The sequence below is a fragment of the Primulina eburnea genome, chromosome 16, assembly GCF_022965805.1.
Source record: "Primulina eburnea isolate SZY01 chromosome 16, ASM2296580v1, whole genome shotgun sequence".
Taxonomy (NCBI): domain Eukaryota; kingdom Viridiplantae; phylum Streptophyta; class Magnoliopsida; order Lamiales; family Gesneriaceae; genus Primulina; species Primulina eburnea.
Genome location: NC_133116.1, coordinates 2,022,995 through 2,045,077, shown reverse-complemented (window position 1 = coordinate 2,045,077; position 22,083 = coordinate 2,022,995). Strand labels below are relative to the sequence as shown.

At 34.0% G+C, this 22,083-nt stretch overlaps 2 protein-coding genes across 2 annotated transcripts; both read left to right on the top strand.

Moving 5' to 3' along the window:
* The first annotated feature begins 11,813 nt into the window (after positions 1–11,813).
* On the top strand, positions 11,814–16,669 carry LOC140817118 (uncharacterized). The gene is given in 14 exon segments (XM_073176720.1): positions 11,814–12,032; positions 12,732–12,816; positions 12,911–12,981; positions 13,660–13,774; positions 13,907–13,986; positions 14,415–14,445; positions 14,447–14,500; positions 14,637–14,717; positions 15,164–15,258; positions 15,427–15,477; positions 15,588–15,668; positions 16,059–16,131; positions 16,223–16,300; positions 16,424–16,669. Coding segments are annotated over 14 exon segments (1,035 nt in total). The 5' UTR covers positions 11,814–11,916; the 3' UTR covers positions 16,448–16,669.
* A 1,299-nt stretch (positions 16,670–17,968) lies between these two features.
* LOC140816874 (small ribosomal subunit protein uS7-like) lies at positions 17,969–20,448 on the top strand. Its single transcript, XM_073176360.1, has 4 exons — positions 17,969–18,173; positions 19,226–19,497; positions 19,810–20,013; positions 20,166–20,448. Exons 1-4 carry the CDS (start codon positions 18,081–18,083, stop codon positions 20,218–20,220), a joined length of 624 nt encoding a protein of 207 aa, XP_073032461.1. The 5' UTR covers positions 17,969–18,080; the 3' UTR covers positions 20,221–20,448.
* The last annotated feature ends 1,635 nt before the right edge of the window (positions 20,449–22,083 follow it).

Genomic DNA, 22,083 nt, shown 5'->3' with positions numbered 1-22,083 from the left:
CCAATATTTTGGAATATACACAAGTTTATCTAACTATTGTTAGAGATCAGAAACGGGAGAACAGAGGAAACTCATCCCCTGATAAAAGAAAGCAGTGTTTGCAAAACGTTGCATACACAAAAGGTAGACTCTTACAGGCCAAAAAGACCAGATCTTCATTGATCTGTTAAATATGCCAGGAACTACCATCCAGTTCGAAATTGAACTTATTTCGCTAGAAATAATTCAATAGAGCAAGAATTACAGCGAAGTACATGCTTCACTGAACTCAGCACAAAAGGTATGCGTTTACTAAGGTCTAAAGAACCGTAAAAACATACTTCAAAATCTACTCAGAAGAAATTCTTCAGAGAACGATGGATCTGTATAAACAGCAGATTTACGAAGGGAAGCTACTGCACCCTTAGGTAAAATCTCAGGTAAACTTATGATACAAAATAATAAGTTTCTGGAGATAGTTCCAGACTCCTCTAAGCTCTCTTTAGATCTTAGAGAAATTCAAAAGACAGTCCAAAATTATGGCAACATGCTGTATTTTGTACCACAACGAGTTGAGAAGATCCTTGAGACTCAAGAAGAAATTCTGGGATTAATAAAGGATATTCAAACAAGAATTCAGAAACTAGAACAACAACCAAGTTCTAGTAGAAGAAATTCAGGAGGTTGGTTACCACCATCTTTGGTACTGAACCTTTGTTACATCAACAAGGAAAGGCCAGAGTGGTGTCAAAACCTTTAACTGAAGAAGAAAAGATGATCAATCTAATCAAATCTGTCTCAGAAAAGAAATTCATCTGATGACAACTTTAGAAAGGATTGGTTTGGAGGATCTACAAGAGCTTGCGGAATCTTTCGCCAATCTCAAAGTAGTAGATCTAAAGACGAACACAGCAGTAGGTGAAACACCACCTGCAATAACCTGGTCATCTTCTCAGGAACCACTAAGGGAAAGTATGGGATCTCATAATGTAAATATGAGAGAATCTCAGACTGATTTCCATACTGGTGGAGGATCACACCCGGCGGGAACAAGGGCAAGGAGAACTCAAATTCCTTTGCACCAAACACCCTATGGGAAAACTGTTTTAGATCCTATACATCCTTACGGGGTTATGCTTAACCTTGATGTATTAGAATTCAAAAACAGAGAAGATCTCATAGACGATTGGACATCTGCTATGAGAATTGCAGCAGGAACACTTGATCTCAACAAAGAAGGATTCATTAAACTTTTGGAAATGAGTCTTATGGGATCAGTGAAAATTGCTTGGGACATGACTTCATCAGACATGAAAGAGTCAGTCCTAGTTGGAGAATCTCTTAGTGAGATCGCGGGAAAAATGGCTACCCTATTTAAAGCACACTTTATAGGGGTAGACTATTTCAACAGTCAAGATACAGAGAAGAAGAAGAAATACACTCAAGCTCTGTATAGTCTTGAATTACATGACATATGTTTGGTGGATGAATACATTATGTTATTCACTAAATACAGATGGAATTCAGGAGTCGAAGAAGATATAGCTATGCAGCTTTTCTTCGCAAAAATGCCGAGCCCTTGGAGAGAAATGCTCATAAGGGAATACGTACCTGGTAATCCAGATACGTTGGCAAGAAGAGCCTCTTTCCTTAAAGGAAAACTGGCAGAATGGTGCCATATGGCAGCATTACAAAAGAATTACAAACGCTTAAGGGGTATCAACAAAAGAACTCCTTTGTGTTGTAAAGAAAATGATCTTCCAACAATTATTGGAAGTAAACCACAGAAGCATAAAAGGAAAAGCTTTAGGACTCATCCTTATGCACGAAGTGGGAGAAGTTCTTGGAAACCAAGAACCGTATGGTCTAGACAGAAAGCCAAATCTTATAAATCTGGACAAAGAAGCGGACCATCGAGAAGTAGGATATCATCCCAAGCATCGAGTTCATCTCGAAGCACAGGAAGAACACCTACAAAGAAAACTTTCAGAAGAGCTCATACTAGAGCCAATGAAAGTTTCAAGGATTGTAATTGCTGGACATGCGGAGCAAGAGGTCATATTTCGACCAACTGTCCAGAAAATGAAAACAGAGATATTAAACGCTTTGATCCTACCCCGGATATTGAAGAAGCAGTTTATTACCAAGATCTTATTCAAGTATACCGATTTGAGGACATCGCCTCAGATGAAAGTATATATGAAGAAGAAGAAGTCTTAAGTCAGGAAGAATCTGATGGAACAGAATCGGAATCTGACTGAAGACGAGGTGTTTCGACACGAAACACATGAAGATTTGTCTGGGTTTTTCAGCCAGACAACTATATCTCATAACATGGTTCAAAGAATCATGAGAGAAAATCCAAGTCTACAGAGATATCAAGGTTTCTCCGCAGGACAGGTAGAAAAGTTTTTAGGAAGTCTTGGCCTAAGAAACAGAAAGCATCATCTAATCTATAAAGTTTCTAGAAGGGAAATGGCAATCCCAATGGAACTTACAGGAAATAGAATGGAGATGCAGTTAATTCCTTCCAAAGAAATTAAGGAGGAATTACAAAAACTAAAGATAGAAGTAGCAAGGACTATGTCCTGGATTCATATCGGAGCAATCCAGATTATGATAAAGGCTACTTTCAAAGAAGGAATAGATTCACCAATTGATATTGCTATATGCGATAAAAGAATGGGGAATCTACAAGATTCAGTACTGGGAACAATCTCAGGAAATCTCTGTGCAGGAAAGATTGTAGGAGTAATCTATCCAAGGATAGCCTACAACCTGGCAGATCGAGATTTCAGCCGAGCCTTGACATTGCATCAAAACTTCAAGGAAAAAAGGCTGATGAAAGAAGGTAATAGGCCATATTCTATTACCTATCAAATTTCATATGCTCTATCTAATACACATCATTCTGAACTGTTTATTAGAAATGAGTTTATTGAAATCCCTGAGATATTTGGAAAAGTTGCTCAGGCGATTTATCCAGAAAGAGTCGAGTTTCCTTTAATACAGGAAACAGATATCCAGATCCAAGACAAACCGATTCTACAAAGGAATCAAAGTCTTAGATTGGAATCGAGAAGACTATCTTTTCAAGGAGATAGAATTACAAGTTACAGGTGGGGAAAAACACCTGTCATAGAAACCCAACAGGAGCCAAAAAGTTTTTCTACAATAGGAAAACTTAGATGCCCAGAAGGTTGGAAGGAAATAGAAATAGTATTTGATATTACAAAACAAAGGAATCAATTTCCTTGTAATACCATATACTATTTGGAACAACCTACGATAGGAACTTACCAAGGACTGATTAATATCGGAGAATTGGAAGTCCATATCCAAGGGATTCCAGGGAAAGAATCAGATCGACTGATTCTTGGACTAGAGTTTCTTGAGGAACACAAACCTTGGAAGCGTCTAGAGAATGGAATGGAGTTTATGGCAGAGGATAAGATGTGGAAAATCCAATGACCACAAGTCCATTCTCCATATACATTCCAGTAGGAATGTTGTATGAACAATATAAGGCAGAATATTTTGCTGCTTATATTGATTCAGGTGCTGGAATATGTACAGCAAAACGAGGAGTTTTTCCAAGTAATTTGGAAGAAGAGTTACCCAAGATTGCTGGAAGAGACTTTTCCAGGAGAATCTTAATCCTATGTAAAGGGATTAAGATGACTGAAATTATGATTAGGCGGTGCGGGACAAACACCTTGGTACAAGGTAAAAACACCACCAATTTATTTTCATGATACAGGAGCTGACATATTGTTAAGAAACAATTTCCTACAAATGTTCAAATCCTATACACAAGAAATGAGACTAGAAGATTAGTGTTCACAACACCATGTGATCACAAAATCATAGTCCAGAGACTTCGAGAAGCATTTTACAGAAAATTGCCGATCCAGTTTCGCAGCAAGCGTGGTGATTCAGGAAAACTTCTGAACCCAAAAATGAAGGATTCTAGACGGTTTGGAGAAACAATGCTCCAGTTGAGAGCTGATAAAAAACTCCAACCAGAAGATATAGAATGCCTTAAGATAACTCTACAAACAAATGAAGTAGAGTTCGAATCTAAGGTATCATTGGAAGATGTCAAGAAGAGGATCAAAGAAAATTACAATGAAGATCCCTTGGCATGGTGGGACAGAAATCAACTCAGAGCTTGCCTTAAGATCAAGGAAGGCAAAGAGTATGAATTTGTCCGTTGCAAACCCATCCCAATGAACATCATTGATCAAAGGGATATGCAGATAATAATCAAGGAACATTTGAACCTTGGTTTGATCAAAGCAGGTATATCACCATATAGCAGTCCAGGTTTTCTGGTAAGAAATCATGGTGAGATTAAACGAGGTAAACCCAGATTAGTTATTAATTATCAAGAAATTAATAAAATTCTGGAGTTTGATGGGTATTTTATACCTAGTAGAGAACACTTGATTAGTTGCATACGCAACGCCAAGATAATCTCTAAATTTGACTGCAAGTCCGGATTCTATCAGATTCGGATGCAGGAAGAAAGCAAGAAATTCACAGCTTTCTCCACACCTCAAGGACATTATATCTGGGAGGTATTACCAATGGGATTGGCTAATTCACCACAGATATTTCAAAGAAAGATGGATAATCTTTTTAAAGATTATTTTAAGTTTATGTTTGTTTATATTGATGATGTTTTAATAGCATCTAAAGATATGAATGAACACGTTAAACATTTGGAGATTTTCTCTGATGTTTGCAAAAAAGAAGGACTGGTTTTATCAGAAAAGAAAGCAGTCATTGCTACAAGGAAGATCGAATTCCTCGGAATTGAAATCGATGAGTCAGGAATAATTCTGCAAGAACACATAGTGGAAAAGGTGCAGAATTTTCCAGAAAAACTTAAAGACAAGAAACAACTTCAAAGTTTCTTAGGAGTTGTTAATTTTGCTGGGATATTTATCAAAAACCTAGCAAAACACAGGAAGGTGTTCAGTCCATTATTGAAGAAAGATGCTAGATTTATATGGACAGACGAACACACAAAAGGACTTATCCATTTAAAGGAGGTTTGCAAGAATCTTCCGAAAATGGCAATTCCTCAAGATGAAGATGATCTGGTATTATATACTGATGCCAGTGATCATTGGTGGGCAGCAGTTCTTACTAAGCTCACCCCAGATGAAGAACAACCATACAGATATTGTAGTGGGTTATTCTCAGAAGCGGAAGCCATAAGATGGCATATCAACGAAAAAGAATTTTATGCAGTAAAAAGGGCCTTTGAAAAATGGCCGTTATTTCTACTTGCAAAGAAATTCACTTTGAAAGTTGATAACACACAAGTTAAAGCCTTTTTAAGGAATAAAATTGAGTCTAAACCCGAGAATGCTAGATTACTACGATGGCAAGCTTTATGTAAAATTATATTTTTGATATTATGATAATAAAATCTCATGAAAATATTCTTGCAGATTTTTTAACAAGAGATGGACAGCATTGACATAGATGCTATTATCAAGATGCAGAGGCATTTGAGGGAATACCTTGAAATGCTTCAAAACGAATTCAACAGGCTGGTCTTAAACGCAGAAATTGCGAGAAGACTACAACAAGCAGATAAGAGAATTGTCTCTGATCGCATTACAGGATGCTTACAGGCATATACTCAGTTATGGTCTGTAACACAACGGCCTATCCTCCAGGGCATTGAGAAGCCATTGGTTTCCCAAATGGAGAGTTTTCGAGTACAGGACTCTATACCTGTAGCGGGGGATTCAAATACCCCTTACACAAGTGTTAAGTCGGGATTATCATCAGATGAGTCGGCCAAAACAAAAATTGAGACTCCTGATCCTTATCTTGAGTCTTCAAGTCAACCCTTCACATAGGGGATTGAAGAGGGAGAGATTAACCTTAGGCCTCGTATTGACAAAGGCAAAACTAAGGTTGATACTAATGAAAGTGTAATTTCTCCATTTCAGGTTTATCAGCAGAATTGGGAGAAATTAAAAATACGAATTGGCATTAACCCAGCTACAAACAGGGTTGATGTTTCAGGAAAATATCCAAGGGTATGGATGAAACAAAATTCATATCCAAAGGAAGTTAAAGCATGGTATGAATTTGGGGCTCTTGCCTCAGTTTATACTACATCACCCAGCTTTCCAGAAATTTCAGGTCTACCAAAATGGATCCAGGAAGCTGTTCACGAGACTTGGGCAAACAATGATTATTTGTCCAGGGGAGATGTTCTGGAGCTATACTTCTTTAGTGTAGCACCAGAACCAGCAGGAAAAGGTTCTCACGAAGCCTTCCATTTCATCAAGCTAATGAGGCCAGATTCGAATGTCCAGAAATTTATCAAGGACCCTCCGACAGAAGAAACACCCCTAGTGTCTTCAATTACTGAAGATGACATTTCTACCAGAAGAGCTTGGGGTATTTGGGTCTGTCTCACTGAGATGGATAAAGTCAAGTTTCCGTTCAAATTCTACAATCATTCAGTGAACGGATCATTCCTGTTAAATACCATGACAGGAAAAACTACAAGTTTTGCAGAAGATTTATTTGAGAAAAAGAGAAATCTTTTGTGGAACAGCAAGCTGCCGGCTAGTAAAGAGACTCGCCGAAAATTCTGTAACATGGCACACATAGGAAGATGGTCAGAAAACATCTGCCTGGAATGCCAGAACCAGAAGGAGCCAGAATTCGGTAAAGGATTCAAGCCGAGATCTGATCGGAAAAAATTTACCGACACAAGCACAAGTGGGGAAGGACCACATGCACATTTTCCTCGAGGATACAAAAAACCGAAGATTCCTCGACAAAATTAAAGGGGACATGTGACCCTCCATTACAAAAGCAGGACCACTACTATGTGAGTGGTAGAAACAAGACAACCACTAATTAGTGGTAAAGGACAAAGGAACCACCAATAATAGATGGTGGAGGACACATTGGATACCACAAAAGGAATCCAATGAATAAAAAGTAAAATAACTGGTCCCGAAAATTCATCTATAAATAAAGATAGAATGGAAACCAGTTAACACACCAGAATCAAAACTTAAAAATGTACAGGGTATATTTGAAAGTTTTGAAAAGAAGATTAACATACAAGAGAAAAGAGGCAGAAGCCCTTAAATGGTTAGTAAATCATTTCCAAGAATATAAAAAGGATGAAATTACTGCCGATATATTGGAAACTCATCGTCAATGGTATCTGAAAGAAATAAAAGAGGATGAGAAGTTGATGTCAAGATTAATAAAGACAGGGACCCCTCAACCACCAAATGGTCTCCAATGCAAGCTGTAAAGGCTTATGAAGATTTGAAATCCGAAGTTCAAATCCGAAGGAGCCTTCTATAAATAAGGCAGGAAGAAGGAAGTGAAGATCATCAAATATTTTCTCCATTTCTTTCATACAAGGTTGTAATATTTTCTTTTCAAGATTTATGAGTGTTACGAGTTCAGCTACGATAAGTAGCTAAACAAGTTTCTCCTCCTCTACAGGAGGTTACTATGTAATAAATAAATGCTTGTGTTTGAATAAAAGAGATCTTTTGCTCTAGCCCCTCTCATGTATTATTTTCAAAATTTTATTTTATACTATACACTCTAAGGTAGGAAACGAATTAGAGTTGTGTCAAGTGCTGCTGAAGGAATCTGCGTCGGTAACCATCGATTGCGATCGCGTGGTTAGGCTGTGAGGAGCAGTCTGTAAAATACGGTGGATATAACCCGGTGGCACTCCGGTCAAAGAGGTATAAGGTTTAATTTATTTTACGGAAGCATGATGGGCCGTTAAATTTTAAAAGAAAAAATCAATTATTTAAATTAAAGCATAAAGGGTATTTTGAGAAGTTGGGTACTAAAACAAAAATTGAAAAACTTTAAGTACTGAAACCTAAGTTGCCCAATTAATATTATCATTTGTCAATGACGTCATGATAGATAGTGATTGAAAACAAAGTCACACAGATTTTATTCTATTTTTTTTAAAAAAAAAACAAATTCCTATTGTCATGTATACAATTAGTTAAAATTAAATTTAAAACTCCCTAAAATAACTTATTTTTCGATACGTTAATGAAACATTTTTATAATTCCAAAAACTCCTCTCTTTAACCTCCGATCATCTCCGGCAATGGAAGAAATATGCTCGAAAACCATTCCGATCATGGTGTCGCTTGAATTATTTTATGAATTAGTATCGAATTTATTATTATAATTATTATTGAATTGGAAATTTGAGTTATATATTAAATGTGTGATTCAGGGTCATATGAACATCTATATTATTATTCTATTAAATTTGATATACTCAAAGTAATTAATTTTGGTGTCATGATCTGTTTTAATAATTATATATATTAATAAAATGTTAAAATTTTAATGTAAGTTATATGTAGTTCAGCGGATAGAGTCATTGTTTCTTGAGGTTTAGTTTATAGGTTCAATTTGATCTCACTGAGGTTATTTTTTAATTATTTTATTTTTCAATTTATTTTTTAATTTATTTATCAAAATTATAATGTAATCCCTCATTATTTTTATAATTATATTTTGATCCTCATTTAAATATAAATCAAATGAATTATAAAAAATAGGTTGCGCTAGTTGACATTATGTCGCTCGATCGGCTCAAGTATACGCATTTCGTTACTAAATGTTTTCATCACCAAATGTGCACACATTTCCATACACCGCACTTCCGATAATAATTTATTTAATAATAATGGTAATTATTATATCAATACTTAAATTATAAAGAATTATAACTGAAAGACGTCATTTTTAAATTAAAGTTAATAACGACAACAATAATATATGAAATCATTTTCATGACAATTATTCATAAAGATATTGAGTGTATTAGTTGAAAACGTTTTCATTTCACTTTATCACGCCATTTTGGAAGAAAATTGAGACCGAAATCCATTCTACAAATTGGAAGTGTGAATTTCTACATGCGTTTAAGATTTAAACAAAAGTTGTCCAAAAAACGTTACATCATGGAATAAAGAGGTAGGGTCCAAGTTGGATTTCATAAAATCTGTTGCACCATGGATATCTATGCGGGTGAAAAAATAGAAAATATCCGTCACCCAGCCTCACACTACATCAATGACTGTGTAATGATTTGGGAAGGTTCCAGCGAGAATTCGAGCCTTTCTAGAAAACTTGCACAATTCAGCAGCCTTCTCAAAGTTTGGGCAGCTGATCGATTCCATAACTTGAACAGGAGGACAGCCAAAATTTGAAAGAAGCTTGATATATAGGTTGATGAATAACCAGAAAATGAATCGTATTTTTTTTCAAAATAAATAAGTAGAGGAGAAAGCAAAATGAATGCAACATATGTAGAAAATCTATTAATCTAATGATCGTTTTTTAGTTGTATTTGATTATGCATTAATATATTTCAATCATTAGAGACATGTTGTTTCATCAAAGATGTGTCATTTCATCCAAAAGTCTGATGAAGAACGTCAAGGGACGCCATTTGGATAGAAAATATCATGAAAGTTCGCAACTTTTAGTCCATCAGTAGCGTCAGATGCCTAGACGCCTCCCTCACGGCCTTGAAAATTCCAAGGCACTGAGCGAGGTTCTTAGGCGTCTCCTCCGCTACACTAAAATAATACATGACATTGGGGAGGCGCTTAGGCCTCCACTTTGGGGCGCCTTCCCTAGGGCCTGATCATTATTTAGCTTAATTTTGACTCATTAAGTCTTAAAACATTCCAACAATTCTCCACAATAATGAAATTAATACATAAATGCACGTGATATCGAAAAAAAATATACACGGAATATTATCACATCAAGATAGAGGGTTTTGGCATTTAACCTTCTTTAGTATAATACTATTGGATTTACTGGAACACGAAATGAACTTGATGTCTTGAACTTCTTGACGATTTATGTAAAATCAGACAATAATATCTACACGATAACTTTACTACCATTTCCATTTGGTTCTTTATTGATCATGTCTGCTTTGGCCATGAAACACTTCTTGATTTCATAAGTATATCGTTGAGGTGGATCATCTTCACACTTACATATGTGGTTTATTTTTAAGAGTATCATACATTACTCTTCTTTTAACAAGCTAAGGAACCATTAAAATTCCAATACTTAACATCACTATATTGGTAGGCGTCAATACTCGTTGTCCTAAAAATGAGAAAGGAAAAAATTCCTGAGTGTTAACTCAATTTTTTTTATAATTTAGTCGTCTCATTAAACCAAAATCTTGGAATCTCTAATCAACAAGGTTGAGTTTCTAATATAAAACCTTTATTTTATAGGTTATAAACACATTCATCTAGACAAGTTGTATACTAATTAATGTCTATTTAATGTTTTTGTGAGCGGAACCGCCAAATCATCTTTTGATTTAACAAAATAAACAAATATAACTCTATTTGAGATCAATTATCCCATTGTATTATGTCTTTGACAAATATATCAAAACTTATCATTGTACATGTTTTGAGTTTTCGCAATTGTCGACTGACTGTTGCAATGTATCATTATTGTGTACACTAGTTTCGTCCAACATGGAATATCCTCTAGAAATTTGTGAAGCCACTCTGCTTCTTCCGCAACTTTATTAAGCGATATAAATTCGTATTTCATTATCGATCTAGCTATACAAGTTTGTTTGGATGACTTCCAAAAGACTGTGCTACCACCGATGCTAAATACATAGACACAAGTGTATTTTGAATATTTGATGTCAGAAATCCAATCAGCATCATTATATCCATCTAACACTGCATGATATTTTGTATAATACAAACTATATTCCAAGGTGTGTCTTAAATATCTAAGCACCCTTATCAAAATCTTCCAATGATAAATCATTAAGATTACTTTTGAATCGACTCAACTTATTTATCGCAAAAAAGATGTTCGGTTGAGTACAGTTAATCATGTATCTAAGGCTTCCAATTATTGAAGAGTAACTTTTTTTAGTGATTGCAAAAACTTCTTATCTAGTCTTAGCCTTAATCTAGTTTTTCAATTTATTTTTTTCTATATAATGAGTCACTTTCATTTTATTTTTCCGAGTTGATGTACTTCTTTTAAACACAAATTTTTTTACGAGACTATATCATTAGTCATTTTTTAGATAGAATTGATCCATGAAAATTATTACTTTTTATATTCAAACTATTAATTTTCATTGCATCTATGAGCCAAGTATATCCGTCTTACGAAAAACATGTTCTTTTTTAAAATAATCGTAAATATTTTTCATTTCAGAGTACTATCATTACATTCATTTACGTATGAATATGGATGACAAAAGGTTTGGGTAGAATCGTACTCAATCCATTTGAGGACGGATTGAGCTAGTAAAATAGATGTATACTTAACGTTATACTCGTGATGGAATTTTTTCTTCCAAGAGTAATACAGAATAAAAAATAAGAGATGTAACTGAATTCAATTATACTTTTGTAATTTTTCATATAACACGTAAGTATGAATGTAACCTAAAATGTAAACCTCTAATTTTCCTATATCTTAATGGTGCCAATTTTATGAAATCCAACTTGGACGACTTACCTCTTTATTTCATGTTGGTCAATTGAAGATCTTCTCTTCCCATCAATTATCCCATCAGCTCTCTAGCTTGTTGCTCCACTCTTTTGAGTTTTCTTTCTATGATTTATATGTGGAGAAATTATTTGATCCTTACCTTAAAAAAACGGATCTTTTACATCATTTGGGCCAAAATGTCAAAGCACAAACTGGATTTGGACTGGTCTTTTGTTGTCAATAAAATGGGTCCTGAACACTTGAGTATATCGAGATGGGCCTGATGGACTAACAGTCCGAATCAGCATCAATGAAGTATGCATATATCCACTTTCCCCACAGCTGATTGAATCGAATATATAATTCTCAATCGCAAATTTTTCGTGAAAGATGGAGAATTCATCGAACCTAGCTTCGCTTCCGGAAGAGGAACCCGAAAATGCTTCTCAGAATGCCGGGAAAATGCCATCCGCCTTTTCTTCTAAACCTGATCGTCCACCAATTCAGTAATTACTCAATAAACTTAATCAACTTACGCCAGTTTCTTGTATTTTTTTTCCTGTAATTATTCAGTTATTTGTGCTAAATCTAGCTTTAACCTTTTTGTTTGAAGAGTATAATTATTAATATTAATTGCATTACGAGTACGACAATAATTCAGCCTTGCTGGTGTCAGCGCTATGATCAAATAATTAAGCTCCTGGAAATGCGTAGATTGGAAGCAATGGAAAGCGTGAAATTTGTGGTTAAAAAAATATCGATCATGAGACTTGAATGATTGTATGGGATTGATTTGTGCTGCAAATGCTAATGTTCTTTGTTCTTTTCCTGTGCAATATCCTTCTTCGTGATCATTTTTTGTTGTACCCTTTTAAAAGAATTATGAAGTAGCATTCTTTTAGAAAAGGCTTGTCGTTTCTTTTTCTATTTCATGTTGCTAGTTCAATCTTGATGAAGGTAAAATCTTTAAGTTCATCTATACTTGAGTTCAGTTTTCAACTTTAAATTTGTATTGTGATTCGACTAGTGACAGTTACTGATGTAATAAGATATCAATATCTATTCACAGGCGGTGTGTTTTTCTTTTTTGTTTTGTTCAGTTTCTTGGTTTTTTATTAGCATAGCTGCATGCTAAAATATTTTAAACATACAGCTATTTTTGTTCTGTTATGAATTATTTTTCTTCTTCATATTTACTTTTGTAGGATTTCTTCACAAAAATATATGCCTCTAGATTGGGCGAGTTACTTTGACCAAGAAGAAGATGTCCATATCGAGGATTCAGATGATGTAAATTACATCATATTTCATATTGCTTCATTATTTCTCAGATTTTTATTTTCTTAAGGAAATAATTTATCTTGTATTAAATACTTCATTTCAGGTTTTTCACATTTATAAGGCTGGAACTGAGGGTCCAGTTGTTTTCTGTCTACATGGTGGGGGTTATTCTGGGTAGGTTGATCCTTTTATCGAGACCTGTGTGGTTCACCATCATATATGCTTCACAATGTATCTTTATTGTGGGTAGATCAATTGGCTACATTTTATTGACAAGTCTAATTAGATATGGAGGCTAGGAGCAATTATCTATTGCTGATTCCCTGATTGAATGAAGGAAGTAGCAATCACAGTTACTTCATTGCCAATTATGAATCAATCAATTTCATTTGACCATTTGTTTTCCTCTTTCTTTCTCATAGTTGTTTGGTAGATATATAGTAATATCAAGTATAAATATCAAATGTTGTAGAAATGAAATATTTGTCTCCTGTTGTCTCGTAATGTTACGTGAATTTTTTTATTCTGAAATCCCAAATAATGCAGACTGACAGCCCAGCTTTGTCCTTTCATTTCATTGATCAGAACATTGCAGTTTATCTTTTTTCTCTGGACTTCTGTTAACATCTTTGATTCACCTATTATTTCTAAGAATATATTAGTAATCTACACAAACAAATAGAGAATGAGGATTTGTACTCTCATCTTGTATTAATTCAGAAAACCTACTAATTTTCTGTTGCTTGATAGATCTTCACATCGTTTGGCACATTTAAATTTCCTAAAGAAAACATGATGTGTTTTACGTTTTTGCCAATCTGAATTGTATATCGATTGACATCACATTTCTAGGCTATCGTTTGCTCTGTCAGCAAGTAAAATAAAAGAGAAAGCTCGGGTAATTGCCCTGGATTTGAGAGGACATGGGAAGTCATCCACAGGGAATGATCTTGATCTATCTATTGAGGTATGTTCGTGTGAGAAATTAATAAAATGAAAGATGCATGGCAAATCTTGTTTTCATTGTATTAACGGGTTGAAGATCCGAGCAATATTATGCCTTTGGGTTTGTGTCCTTACGCTTTTGCAATAATTTCAGACAATGTGCAATGATGTACTGGCAGTTTTGAAGACCATGTATGGAGATTCTCCTCCTGCAATTGTGATTGTAGGTCACAGGTTGCGCTCCTTTAATATAACACAGAAAATTTGCTTTATCTTATTTAATCACAGACCTAATCTTATGTTTCTTGACAATGAAGCATGGCTTTCATTTGGAAAGTGCCTAAAAATTTTCTATTTCTGCTACGAAACTTTGCAACCAATATTTTGATGTGAGACCTGTGTAGTAACTTTTTTTTCACCAAGTTGTTGTGTAAGATTAGAGTTGTCAAAGTTGATTTCTGACTTCTAACAACAAATAAAGCCAGCTCTTTCCAGGTTTAAATGATATTATTTTGAACAAAATGTTGATTTATTGGTTATTTATGCCATTGATGGCGTCTGCAACCTGAAACATTTTCTATATTGTTTGGGCGACAAGTACTTATTTTATTCATAAATTGCTGGTTATATCTTGATGTGAGATGTTAATCATTGAGATGCAGCATGGGAGGTTCGGTTGCTGTTCATGTTGCCTGCAAAGAAGGCACTTCCTAGCTTGGCTGGGTTAGTTGTTATCGATGTTGTTGAGGTCTGAACAAAAAAATTAAACAATTTTTGAGCTGCTTACTTTTAAATTATAATTGCTTTTAATGGAAACTGAATTACAATTAAATATTAATCACCGAATTTCGATAAAATTTATTTATAGTTATAGAGAATTTCAGGGAACAGCATTGGCATCACTGATACATATGCAGAAGATTCTATCAAATAGAATGCAACATTTCTCTACCCTTGAGAAAGCGGTGAGCACTTGCTTTTAGTACCGTTCTTCTTGTATGTGTTCTTATTTTGGAATTACAGTGTAACGCTCTTCTCAATCATCTTAGTCGGCTAAGTAATAGAGTAACACATTGAAAGAAAGACAAGGTAATTTTATTCCCAGTGAGTTCCAACACTATTCTCCACCATTCTGGTTGTCTCATAATTTTTCTAGTTGACCCTGATTACATTCTGCCAGGCTTATCGTGCATAATTGGACAATAAATTAGTAGTTAAGAATTTGGTTATACAGGTTTCTGTCCTCATGCTAAGCATCTTTTGGAGCAGATGGTACATTGAATTTAAAAATTGGCCTGAGGCAGTACTTTAGTTCGCTTGTTTCCATCTAATTCAAATAAGGGCCGTCTACTTGTGATTTTTCTGTCCTGTTAAGTTGTCGGTGATTATTGTGTTACATGTGTGTGCGTAGATTGAATGGAGTGTCAAAGGAGGCACTGTGAGAAACATCGACTCTGCTCGTGTCTCTATTCCCAGCACACTGACATACGATGATTCAAGAAAGTGGTAAATATGCTTCTGATGTTTACTGATTTTCTTCTTTTGGTTTTACTCTTGGTTTGTGAACTTAATAAATTATAACAAGAAATATTACCAATAATAATATTGCTGATTGGCGAACAATTTCTAATTTTTTGTAATTTCACTTAATTGGCTATTCATGCTGGCCTGTAGTTATACCCATCGTGCTAGACTGGAAGAAACAGAGCAATATTGGAGAGGCTGGTAAAAAATCATTCTTTCTATGAACTTTATATGATTAATAAATCAGCGAATTGTTTATTTAATGCCGACGTTTGACTTTCTTGCTATTTTGCTGTGCCATTATGTTTCAGGTATGAAGGCCTTTCAGAAAGGTTCTTGTCATCTCCTGTACCAAAACTCTTGCTTTTGGCAGGCACTGATAGACTGGACAGGTTTCTCTCACTCGAAGTCTCTCAGTAAATTTTATTCAATGCTAGAATGCATCATGTATGAATAATATGAGCGTTTCCCAGTTTTCAGTAGGAAATAACACTAATAAAAAACTGTATCTCAACTTGACTTGGAAAATCAAACCATGCTTATGTATCAATCATAAACGGAATACACTGTTTTATTGATATGTCTATCATGGTTTCAAAATTCAAAACGCCTTCCACACAGTTTCAAAATTTAAAAGCCCCCATTCTTGATGATCTTTTGATGGCAATGTCGTTGAAGAAAAGTTGCTCCATTAATAACCATGACTAGGGGTAATCAACGCTTGATGTTAGAAAGGTGTGTCCAGCGAGGCTATTGCATACTAATTGAGAACATTGTTGCAGAACTCTCACTATCGGTCAGATGCAAGGGAAGTTCCAAATGGTTGTCGTCAGGCATACGGGCCATGCCATACAGGTTAGATTTAGTTCCCTTCGAGACATCACCTGTTTCATTTTCTTGGTCACGTTGCTGACCGTATTTTTATTGACTTGTTTTTGAATCATAGGAGGATGTTCCTGATGAATTCGCTACTCTCGTACTCAATTTTATATCTCGAAATCGAATAGGTCCTCGTGGCGTCGAGGTTAGTGTTTGTATGAAACAGCCATGAGTATATAGATGACACTAGCACAACTCTTTCTTTGTCCCAAAACGCTGGCGTCGTGTTCATACAAATTGTGACATGGTGTTGAAATGTTTGTTACAGATTCCAGGACTTCGCCGTCATTAGCAGCTGAAACCAATCAGTGCCGGCAATGGAAATACGAGTTGCATTGGTGGTGTTGCGTTTCATTAAGGTTTAGTGTTCTAGACTTGTATAAAACTTTTATCTTTATGAATTCTTTTGAATTAGAAACTGAGATATGAGATATTGATCAGCAATGGATTGGTAATTACCGGGTGCATTATGTTGTGTATCCTGATGTTAATTAAAACTTAGAACTGTTCATCATATTGTAGTGTTGGATAGGGTAAAAATGCAGTTTACCTCCCTGTTTTATTGGTAAATAGCTGAAAACCCTCCATCGCAAATAAATAGGCAACCCTGTTTACTTGATTATGCGCATCGAAGATACATGCTTAATTTCCTCTAAAAAAAAGGAAGAAGAAGAAGAAGAAGATACATGTTTAATAATACTAATGAGTTTGGTTAGTTAAAAATGAATTTGAATTTTAGTATGGTTAAATGTTTAAGTGATCATAAATAAACGAGTAAAATAATTTTAAAAAATGAAAATCAGAGACATGTAGAACAAATACATAAATTAAAGGATACATGGTTTTAAAACGTTTTTTAAATTATATTAGAATTCAATTTTTTTTTTTTTGTATTATTTTTAAGAGAATTGTAAATATCTAATTTTTGTTTGATAATGATTTTTTTTTTTGTTGAGACATTTGATAATGATTTGTATGTATGAACTTCTCAATTTTTAAAATTTATTTTTTAACTTGGAGCCACGTATTTATATGATACACGTAATATTATGCATGTTTTATTAATGCAAATATCGTGAATGAAAAACCAGAAAAAAAAAATATAAATCAAAACATGGTTAAATAATTATATTGTATATACGACTATACTATTTTAAATCCTAGTCTATAATACAGGGCCAATTGATTCGCCCTGTTTGATTAGATAATAAAATTTAAAAAATTTGTGTTAAATGGTTTTATTGGTCGTATTTTGTGAGACGAATATCTTATTTGGGTCATCCATGAAAAACTATTACTTTTTATACTAAAAGTATTACTTTTTATTGTGAATATCGATAGGTTTAACCTGTCTCACAGATAAAGATTCGTGAGATCGTCTAACAAAAGACTTACTCGATAATAAAAGAAGAAAATTGTAAATAATTGGACCACATTATAGCCTAAAACCCAAATCAAGGGATTTTGAGAAAAAAATGACTCCTTCCTCTGTGTTTTAACTTTTAATCATAGAAAAATGAGATTTGGTGGAATTTAAATTATAAATATCATTTTAAATGTTTTTAATAATAGAATTTCAATTTCAAAAATTAATAACTCTCATTTCAAAATAAAAATTATTTTATTCTTTAATTTTTATATGAACCAAATTCGATATGTGTGACAAAATCGCTAGTATATATAAAATATAAAGATTTATTAGATTAATAATAGATATGGTTTTTAAAAAATACTAATAATTAATTAAATTAATCATAAGCGGGGGCATTCAAGTAAATTAGCAAGGGTATTTTTGACCATACGGCACAAAACCTCACTTCATTTGCAGTCCTAGGGTTTCCGTGCTTCCCTATTTAATATTCTCCGCTTCCTCTCCATCGCAGATTCGCAAAGCACAGACAAACACCGCAAATCGAAGAGGCAACATGGCGGCTGCGATAGAGCCAACTAATCAGCTTGATGATAAGGTTCATAGCTCTGTAATGCTCTTCAACCGCTGGTCCTACGAAGAAGTTCAGGTTAGATTCCGCTTCGAATATTTTTTTAGAATTGTTTACCATGTCTTGTGATGAATTTTCGATGCGAATTTGCGTGATTTGATCACTAATATCAATTTTTGAGTTCTGATATTTATCTGCTTTCATGACTAGATATGAATGTGTTTTTATTATATGTGGCTTTTTGGTTTCTTCAAGTTTATTAATTTTCTCACCGTGCAGTCTACCTCTTTGGTTCCAGGTTAATTCAAATAGCAGGGGATGTATTTGCATCTCTTTTATATGTATAAAATGAGAAAACTCTGAGTATGCTCCTTGAAAAGAAAATTGGAACGATGATACACGCCATTAAAATGTTTACCTTCATATGAAGCTTTAATTAACTGTTGAAAAAGGATCCTTGAAATTCATAATAGAATCAATCAAGGTCTTTTGATTAGTGATATCTTTCCCTTCTTTTCTATTGGTAAACTCTTTCTCAAGGTTATGTATCATTTACATTTGTGGAAAGAAACAAAATTGTTGATTAATAATATAAAATGAAAAATTTGAAGGTGAATGCATTCTTCTTACCTGGCTTTGGAAAATAAAAAATGGTACCGTTTCAAACTTTTCACCATTATAGGCACTATGAATGGATACTCCACATTCTTTTGTTTTTTGTCCAGAAGTGACCACCATAGCTCCTGTATTCTCGAGGATCCATATGTCCATTATTGGTTATATTTATAAGTGTATGCACTGCTATCTCTGGAGCACAGCTTTGACCTCTGAAGGAAGTGACTTGGATAAAAAGAGAAGCCAATTGGACACAGAATAGACGTGTCTTGGACAAAAAGAATCTGAGTGACTCAGACAATAGCTAAGCTGATACTGTATTGCATGATTGCAACATTGTTATATTAACCTCTTATGCCTTGACAAAATCAAATCTTAAGGAATGGTTTAAAATTTGGCTATTTGCAAAAAAATTTATGGCCGGGTAATGGCATTTCTTCTGAGCACTGGGTTTTAGGAAATTCAGTTGCAAGAACTTCTGGTCTTTGATTTCTTGAATTTCTTCTCCTATATAGGTCAATGATATATCTGTTGAGGACTACATTACTGCAACTGCTTCAAAGCACCCTGTGTACATGCCTCACACTGCTGGGAGGTACCAAGCAAAGAGGTTCAGAAAGGCCCAGTGCCCAATTGTTGAAAGGTTGACGAACTCACTCATGATGCATGGGCGCAACAATGGGAAGAAGCTGATGGCTGTGCGCATCATCAAGCACACCATGGAGATCATTCACTTGCTGACAGATCAGAACCCAATCCAAGTTATAGTGGATGCTGTGATCAACAGGTATGAAGTTTTTTGGCTGACAAAACATAGTTTGAAGTTTTAGTGTACAGCTTTAGGGCATATCTTAAATTGTCTCCACCTTAGAATGACATGTAGTATACAACACAGTTCTTGGTTAGCAATCTTCTATTTATAGCATCTATTTTATTCTGAGTTTTATGTGATAAACATTAGGAGGCTTGATAAATTAATCATGTTAGCATACTGTCTTACACAATAGAAAGGGCTTCAGGCTGAGTTGCACAATTCTGCAGCCCTTTCTATTTCAAATATTTTATTCTTGACATTTTATATTTTGTGTTTTTGGATCAGTGGACCTAGAGAAGATGCGACCAGGATTGGTTCTGCTGGTGTTGTGAGACGTCAAGCTGTTGATATTTCACCTCTGCGACGTGTTAATCAAGCAATATATCTTCTTACAACTGGTGCCAGGGAGAGTGCTTTCAGGAACATTAAGACCATAGCTGAATGCCTTGCTGATGAACTTATTAATGCTGCAAAAGGATCCTCCAACAGGTAAATGCTACCCCGTTTTGATACCACTAGCATTTCATTATTCACATGATTATAAATTACTTGATTTTTATCATCTCAATTTTCTTTATTATATGCCTCTTCTACACATGCTACTTCCTCTTATTGTTCTTTCCTTTTCATGTATTGTGCAGCTACGCTATCAAGAAGAAAGATGAGATTGAAAGGGTTGCCAAGGCCAATCGCTGAGAGAAATGCTTATGTTGGTCTAAGGAGTTATATTTTAAGACAGTTTTGTTATCGATCGTGCTTTGGAAAAATCCTTGTATTTCGATGTGAATGTGATTTCATCTATATCACGTGACATCGACTTGTTTCTATTTTCTGCTATGTTCTTCAGGGCGAGTTGCATTGCCAAGACAAGTTTTTCGATTAAACTACTTGAGTTATTATGCTGTAGTGGATTTCTTTACTTCATCTTTGTCCCATTGTTTTTTATTCCATGGTTTCAACCGAGCTTAACAGTTTCTTCCGTTTTCAGCAAACCAGTGTTTCTAAAATATCCTTGTATAATCCAACCGAGACAACCAGGTTTCTTTTTGTTTCTCAAACATTGGTCACAATGTGTGGGTAGATTAGTCATTAAAAGAAAGTGTTGACTATGAACCTTGAATGATCCATGAACAACCAACAACGTCACCATATATGCCCGATGTATCTCTTCTTGATCAGTTTCAGGTTCAAGTTTTGTTGATTGTAGAACCTCCAGCTTTTATCTAAGTGGCTGGTGATCTCTCTTGTTTCCTTAATTTTGTGTGTGCTGCCTTGAGATTTTAAATTTGTCGATTCTGCTGTTTTACTTGTAACATGTGTCGCTATAATTATGTGCATGTGTATTCTTTAAAATATGGAACGATAGAAATAAATGTATGTGAAGAGGTGGGAGGTTCTGGCTCAGGGATTCGTTTCAACAATCCCAGTATACTTCTCATTACACTTAAATTAAAAGGACCATTCGTTAACGTCCACTTTGATTAAATGGTCTGCCCTACACGTAACTTATTTTTTATTTCAAAAACAATATATGACATAATCTTTATAATAATATAATTATAATAATCATTGATTAACATTTGCTAAAATATTAAAGCTTTTATATATGATATTTTAATATCTTATTTAATTATTTTGAAACCAACCTAACTAATTCAACAAATAAAAATAATATTTTTATGAAAGATTATTTCTTTGATTATATTTCAAAATTTAAAGATCAATGTATCTCTTTGAGAACACGATACCTCATTTTCAGAGAACACGGTTAGATAAGAACGTCAGTTTCAGTTCTCCAAGACGGGTTTACCTTTAAACCCTTAATATCTAAATCTTAAACAATCTTATTATATGTTTCAAATCAGAGTGGGTCTCATAAACAATCTTATTATATGTTTCAAATCAGAGTGGGTCTCATGTGAGACCGTCTCACGGATCTTAATATGTGAGACATGTCAACCCTACCTATATTCACAATAAAAAATAACACTCTTAGCATAAAAAGTAATACTTTTTCGTGGATGACCCAAATAAGATATCCGTCTCACAAATAATACCCGTGAGAGCGTCTCACACAAGTTTTTGCCTTCAAATTATACCAAATTTTTTGTAATAAATTCATAAATAATTTTTTATCTGATATATAATTTTTTTATTAAAAAATATTCTACTTAAATATTTAAATTCCTTATTATAGATAATCTCTCTTAATTCTTCTAAGAGATTCATATTTTATGATATTATTAATATATTTACATTCATAATTGTTGATATAAATTCTCCTAAATAATTTATTAAATTTTTTTCTTTCAATTCTTATTTAAAAAACCCATAAAATATATTAGTATTAAACTTTATATTATCATATTATTCTATATTTATCGTATTATTCTATTGTTGCATATATAATTAATTTTTTTATATATCTTTTTATGATACAATAATTTATTACTTAATTAGAAATTGTACTAAAATTATGAAAAAAAAAATGTAGAGAGAACATTAAAATGATAAAAGATTTAAAGATAGTGTAAAAATGAATTATTTAACAAAATTAGT

Coding starts and splice junctions, on each gene's coding strand:
- LOC140816874 (XM_073176360.1), top strand. CDS start 18,081: ATGGCGGCTGCGATAGAGCCAACTAATCAGCTTGATGATAAGGTTCAT. Junction 19,498..19,809: donor GTGGATGCTGTGATCAACAG/GTATGAAGTTTT, acceptor TTTTTGGATCAG/TGGACCTAGAGAAGATGCGA. Junction 20,014..20,165: donor GCAAAAGGATCCTCCAACAG/GTAAATGCTACC, acceptor TGTATTGTGCAG/CTACGCTATCAAGAAGAAAG.